The sequence below is a fragment of the Portunus trituberculatus genome, chromosome 4 (assembly GCF_017591435.1).
Source record: "Portunus trituberculatus isolate SZX2019 chromosome 4, ASM1759143v1, whole genome shotgun sequence".
Lineage (NCBI taxonomy): Eukaryota > Metazoa > Arthropoda > Malacostraca > Decapoda > Portunidae > Portunus > Portunus trituberculatus.
In genome coordinates this window covers 5,692,571-5,700,070 of record NC_059258.1, presented here as the reverse complement: position 1 = coordinate 5,700,070, position 7,500 = coordinate 5,692,571, and the positions used below count along the sequence as shown (strand labels likewise).

Here is a 7,500-nt window from a genome sequence, read left to right as displayed (position 1 = left end):
ACCACACGTTGACGGAGTTCAGAATATGAGAGGTGTTGAATTCACAAAAGGTTCGACTGTCAATGATCAGAGCCTGCGGAGAGAGAGAGAGAGAGAGAGAGAGAGAGAGAGAGAGAGAGAGAGAGAGAGAGAGAGAGAGCAATGGAGGAAAAAAAGGGTTAGATTTAAGAGAACGAGGAAAAGATAGAAGAAAGAGGAGGAGAAAGGAAATGAAGAAGAGAAATGAGGAAATAGAGAAATAGGAAAAAGAAAAAAAAACATGATTATTTCATTTATCTATATTAATGTTACTAATTCTTACTGTACATCTATAAGGAAAGAAAGAAAGAAAGAAAAATAAAGTCAATTTATATCAAGAACCAAATACTCAGTTTAGTTTAGTTTACGTTAAAAAGTTCTCGTTTTCTATGATATCCGTGTTTTATTTATTAATTTATTTTAAAGTTTGTTGTATTGTATTAATTTGATGTATTTATTGAATCTATTTACTGATTATTTATTTAAAGTTGACTTATCGATGTTTTAATTTATTCATTTCATCACATAATTAACTCTATCTATCTATCTATCTATCTATCTATCCTTTACACTTATCTATCTCTTTATCTATCTATCACAATCAACATTACTCTTTCCTTCTAACTGATTATCTATATTTATTACCTCTATCTATCTATCTATCTATCTATCTACGTATCTATCCATCTATCCTTTACACTTATCTATTTATCTATCACAATCAACATTACCCTTTCCTTTTCATTATCTATATTCTTTCACCTCTATCTATCTATCTATCTATCTATCTCCATTTATTTATTATTTATGTATCAATCTATTTCATTCATTCTACATAACAATCTTTTACATTGATTTTCTCTCTCTCTCTCTCTCTCTCTCTCTCTCTCTCTCTCTCTCTTCTCTTGATCAACAAACCCATCTAATTTTACTCTTATCAATCAATCAGTCTATTTATCTATCTATCTATCAATACATCTATCTATCTATCTATCTATCTATCTATATATTTACCTTCATATATTCATCTATCAAACTATTTTTCTGTGTGTCTATCTATCAATCTAGTTTATATTTATCTATTTATCTATCAATCAATCTACCTATTTATCTATCCATCTGTCTATGTCTATCTATCTATCTATCTATCTATCTATCTATCTATCTATCTATCAATTAATCTATTTCTCTTACCTTCTCACTTCGTACCAACATGGATAGCTTGTGTGCTGTGACTACCTTGATAGAATCCATCTCTCTCACTCTCTCACTCTCTCTCTCTCTCTCTCTCTCTCTCTCTCTCTCTCTCTCTACGCCACAGCCGTCAGCTTCCCCGTCCTTCCCTCCTGCCTGTGTCCTGCTCCACCTGTGTAAAGAAAACAGATTGTGTAAGAGAAAATGGGTAACGGATGCAGTACAAGGGGATACAGTGGAAGATCAGAGAGAGAGAGAGAGAGAGAGAGAGAGAGAGAGAGAGAGAGAGAGAGAGAGAGAGAGAGAGAGAGAGAGAGAGAGAGAGAGAGAGAGAGAGAGAGAGAGAGAGAGAAAGAAAATACAAAAGAATACAATAATAACACCAATAATAATAATAATAATAATAATAATAATAATAATAATAATAATAATAATAATAATAATAATAATAATAATAATAATAATAATAATAATAATAATAATAACAACAACAATAGATCATTATACATTAACATTACTGTCATTATTTCGAAAAAGAAGAAGAAGAAGAAGAAGAAGAAGAAGAAAAAAAAAAAGAAGAAGAAAAAAAGAAGAAAGAAAAGAATAATAACAAGAAAAAGAAGAACAAGAACACACACACACACACACACACACACGGTAGCTCAGTGGTTAGAGCGCTGGCTTCACAAGCCAGAGGACCGTGGTTCGATTCCCCGGCCGGGTGGAGATATTTGGGTGTGTCTCCTTTGACGTGTAGGTGGTGTTCACCTAGCAGTGAGTAGGTACGGGATGTAAATCGAGGAGTTGTGACCTTGTTGTCCCGGTGTGTGGTGTGTGCCTGGTCTCAGACCTAGCCCAAGATCGGAAATAATGAGCTCTGACCTCGTTCCGTAGGGTAACGTCTGGCTGTCTCGTCAGAGACTGCAGCAAATCAAACAGTGAACAGTGAACACACACACACACACACACACACACACACACACACACACACACACACCACCACCACCACCACCTTACCACCACCAAACACAACAGGGGACTCGAACCAAGGCACTACACACACAGGCAAGACACAGACCATTGCACCACACTCAATCAATACCCTTCCCCCCCTCCCCATCACCCTGACTCACTGTTACCCACCCATGACTCACCCACACCCACTCCTGACCCCAATAACTCACCCTAACCTTCCCTGACCCACTCCTACCACTTATTCATCTTTACTCACCCCTTCTCACCCCTACGCCTGTCACTTCATGTCTGCCCACCCCTGAGTCACTTCTATCCCGGTTCAGTGAGTCACGTTTAGGCACGGTGGGTTATGGGTTAAAGAGAAGGGGTTGAAAAGAGAGAGAATGAAAGAAAGAAGGAAGGAAAGAAAAAAACAGAGACAAAGAAAGGAAAAGTTTAGAATTGAAGACTGGTTATGATGAAGAAGAAGAAGAAGAAGAAGAAGAAGAAGAAGAAGAAGAAAGAAAGAAAGAAAGAAAGAAACAGCAACAACAACAACAGCAACAACAATAACAACAACAACTACTACTACTACTGCTTTTATTATTCATCACATTACTACTACTACTACTATTACTACTACTACTACTACAACTACCACTACAACTACCACTACAGCGACAAAAACAATACTTATCTAATATATTTCCACAACCAAAGCCAACAACAACAAAAACTACAACAACTACTACTACTACTACTACTACTACTACTACTACTACTACTACTACTACTACTACTTACCATTGTGTTGCGTGTGTTTGGTGTCTTCTCAACTACTTCCTCGAATCTGCAAAGGGGAGAGAAAGTACATTAGTAGTAGTAGTAGTAGTAGTAGTAGTAGTAGTAGTAGTAGTAGTAGTAGTAGTAGTGACAGTAGTTAATAATCGAAAACTTCTTAATCTTTCTTCTTATCTATTTCTTTATCTGTGTGTGTGTGTGTGTGTGTGTGTGTGTGTGTGTGTGTGTGTGTGTGTGTGTGTGTGTGTGTGTGTGTGGTGCAAGACTGATAACCACTGTACATATATTTGTCTATTTATTTATGTATCTATCAATGTGTCTTTTTATCTATCTCAATTATATCTACCTATCTATCTGTCTGTCTGTCCGTGTATCTATGTCTCTTTGTAAACTTAACTCTCTCTCTCTCTCTCTCTCTCTCTCTCTCAGGTCTTTAACAGTGGATTGTATTAGGCAAATTTAGTTAGCTTTAGCATATCCTCATCTTATGTACTGTTGTGCAATTTGGGGTGGGACTATAAACACTGACCTTGAAGCCTTATCTATTATTAAAAAGAAAACTGCTTCGTGTCATGTCCAGCAGTAATAGGTATGCACATACACAACAGCTTGTCGAAAACTTTAATTTGTTAAAACTGTATGATATCATAACTTTGCAAACGTGTAACTTTATTTATAAATCAATTCATAATTTTCAAGTTGACTGTGGTTTTCAGTTTATGCCAAATACCTATAACTTAATACTACCATTGTATAGAACATCACATGCTCAAAGGTACATAACATATAGAGGAGTGAAGCAGTGGTACCAACTTCCCCAAGACGTGAAAGATACCCCTTCTTGTAATGTATTTAAAAACAAATTAAAGAAAATGTATTTAGCAATAGCACTTAGTAATAGCATTTATTGTAAGTAGATGTAATTTGTGTAATACTTGTATATATATATTTTTTTCTTAGTTACTTATTGTTAGAAGGCCCGTTTTGCCCTGGTAGGCTGATGACTGTTAGTATATCATTCAGAAGGTCTGTTTAAGAGCTTCACTCAACAGACCTACCCCTAGGATTTGTGTATATGACTAAATGTATATTGTATGATTCTTTTCTTGGGCCAATAAAATGTATCAGTATCTCTCTCTCTCTCTCTCTCTCTCTCTCTCTCTCTTTCATGATTAGAGATAGTTCGTATCGGCCACTCTCGCCTTGACTCATTCTTTCTATCTCTGACTCACTCTGTTCTCTCTCTCTCTCTCTCTCTCTCTCTCTCTCTCTCTCTCTCTCTCTCTATATATATATATGCAAGAAATATTAATTTAACGAAAAGAGAAGAAAATAAGAAAACAACACAACAACAACAACAATAATGATAATAATAATAATAATAATAATAATAATAATAATAATAATAACAACAAAAATACAACAGAAATAATATTCCTTACAATATAAGACAAAACAAATGAAAAAACGAGAGAGAGAGAGAGAGAGAGAGAGAGAGAGAGAGAGAGAGAGAGAGAGAGAGAGAGAGAGAGAGAGAGAAGCGGCGCCACATTGTCGCACATGGATAGGGAGAGAGAGGGGGAGAGGAGGGAGGGGGGAGGGGTTACGGGTGGGGTGGGGGTGTTATCGTTATCTCCGACATACACGCCTTGGCGGTGTTATGTACAGATAGCGTGTGTGTGTGTGTGTGTGTGTGTGTGTGTGTGTGTGTGTGTGTGTGTGTGTGTGTGTGTGTGTGTGTCCACGTGGTATAATGGGGTGAGGTTTAGTTAAGTTTCAATGTTTTCTATATTTCTCTAACTTTCTTTAGATTCACTGTTTTTATAGTTTTTGTTTACTAATGCGTTATCTTAATTCCTTTTCTTTCATATTTTCTTGTTTTATTTGTCTTTCTCTGTTTTACTAAAGTTAGCATGGTGTCTCTCATTTTCTTTCAATAATACAATTTTCCTGTCTTTTTCAATCTATATTATTTTTGTTTTCTCTTCTTTTTCGTTTGTTATGTCCTGTTTACCTATCCAGCATCTTGAATCTCCTCTTAACATTACATTTTTTTTTTCCAATATACATTTTCTATTCATCTTGTTTTAGTTTCTTTTTATGTCCTGTTTTCCTGTTTCATAAAAGTTAGCACGCTGTCTTTCAATTTCTCCTTCTCCAGCATAATACTTTTCATTTATCTTTATTTCATACATTTTATTAATCTCCTCTTTGCCTTTTTATGTCCCTTTTCTCCTATTTCACTAAGATTAATTAGCGTGGTGTTTGTCTTTCTCTTTCCTACATATATTCTTTTTGCTCATCTATTTTTAGCCTTTAGTATCATAATCCTTACCTACTTTTTCGTCTTAATGTTGTTTTCGGCATTTAATTTAAAGTTAACACGGTGTTTTTAATATTCTTTCTTCAAACATGTATTTTTTATTCATATTCTCTTTCGCTTTTTTCATGTATATATTCTAAGTCTTTTTCTCTTTCTTTCGTTTCAATGTCCTGTTTTCACTATTCAATTTAAGATAAGCACGCATCCTACTCACGAAATCCATGTCTTGGTAATAGGGAAGCGTTGCCTTGAGTGAACACAGCGCCTGTATTCAAAAACCTGTATTATTTTCCTGCATGTCGATTGTTTCAGCTTCCATCTTTCAAAATTACGATTATTCGCTCCAGTACCAGGACGCGTTTTTATATTCATTCTGGTTACTGCTTTAGCGATTCTATACAGCTTCAGAAACATACGTTGGGATTACAATGAAGAAGACTGGCTGTTAATCTCTTGACCTCCATAGACCCTTCCTAATGTCAATACAATCGTCTAATCACACCCAAAACTCATGGTAAAAATGCGTCCTTGTACTGAATTAATCTTTTGCCCTCCATAGACCCTTCCTAATGTCAATACAATCGTCTAATCACACCCAAAACTCATGGTAAAAATGCGTCCCTGTACTGAGTTAATCTTTTGCCCTCCATAGACCCTTCCTAATGTCAATACAATCGTCTAATCACACCCAAAACTCATGGTAAAATGCGTCCTTGTACTGAATTAATCTTTTGCCCTCCATAGACCTTTCCTCATGTCAATACAATCGTCTAATCACACCCAAAACTCATGGTAAAAATGCGTCCTTGTACTGAATTAATCTTTTGCCCTCCATAGACCCTTCCTCATGTCAATACAATCGTCTAATCACACCCAAAACTCATGGTAAAAATGCGTCCTTGTACTGAATTAATCTTTTGCCCTCCATAGACCTTTCCTCATGTCAATACAATCGTCTAATCACACCCAAAACTCGTGGTAAAAATGCGTCCCTGTACTGAGTTAATCTTTTGCCCTCCATAGACCCTTCCTAATGTCAATACAATCGTCTAATCACACCCAAAACTCATGGTAAAAATGCGTCCCTGTACTGAGTTAATCTTTTGCCCTCCATAGACCCTTCCAAATGTCAATACAATCGTCTAATCACACCCAAAACTCATGGTAAAAATGCGTCCTTGTACTGAATTAATCTTTTGCCCTCCATAGACCCTTCCTAATGTCAATACAATCGTCTAATCACACCCAAAAATCACAGTAAAAATGTGTCTCAATACTGAAGGGGTTACTAAACAAGGCTATACTGTAGAGATGGACTTCTAAGCCTCAGACACTGCGCTAGTATTCAAATTCGTGTTGTTTTTCTGCATCTTTTTTGTTTCAGCGTACGTATTTCAAAGTTAGGGTTAATTATACACTGTCCAGATTAGTATTGTTCATTTGTCGTATCAACAGACTTAAGGAAGAGGCATTAGTATACAACAGGTCAAATCTCGTAACGGCATTATTATTATTATTGTTATTATTTTTTACGATTTTTTGTATAGATACCGTGTCACTTCTACTACTACTACTACTACTACTACTACTACTACTACTATACTACTGCTGCTACTACTACTACTACTACTACTACTACTACTGCTACTACTACTACTACTGCTAACTACTACTACTACTACTACTACTATCGAGGCGGGAAGGAGGTAAGGTCACGTGACCACACCGAGACCGTTCCTTTAGGATTTCCTCATTACGTCTTCACAGGGGAATGCCTCTCTCTCTCTCTCTCTCTCTCTCTCTCTCTCTCTCTCTGAACTTTTCCTATGCCTAACTGAAACTGTATCCTTGCTCTATTATTATTATTATTATTATTATTATTATTACTATTATTACTAACGCTACTATCTTCCTTCTATTTATTATTATTATTATTATTATTGAATTTCTCTTTTTAAATGTTATCTTGTTATTTCCTTTTGTTTTTCTTGTTAGCATTATTTTTTTCCGGGGTTATGAAAGGTAAAAGAACGCTGTCATCATTATTATTATCAACACAAACTTGTCACTTCCTTTACTATCATCACTTTACCTAATGTATTCTGGAGACTGTCGTAATGCCCCAACTCATCGCTATTATTATTCTCCTGTTACGCTATCATTTCCTCACTTCCCTGAGGGTGATGAGAGGCTAAAAGAATGCTACTGAT

General features: G+C 35.9%; 1 protein-coding gene across 1 annotated transcript in view; it reads right to left on the bottom strand.

Moving 5' to 3' along the window:
• The window catches only part of LOC123511144 (protein PRRC2A-like), a 51,412-nt gene that overhangs the window by 16,502 nt on the left and 27,410 nt on the right, over positions 1-7,500 (bottom strand). Inside the window, 3 exon segments of the mRNA XM_045266774.1 lie at positions 1-73; positions 1,213-1,384; positions 2,971-3,016. The exon segment at positions 1-73 is cut by the window's left edge and continues 38 nt beyond it. Coding sequence (XP_045122709.1) covers positions 1-73; positions 1,213-1,272 — 133 coding nt within the window. The 5' untranslated portion in view covers positions 1,273-1,384; positions 2,971-3,016.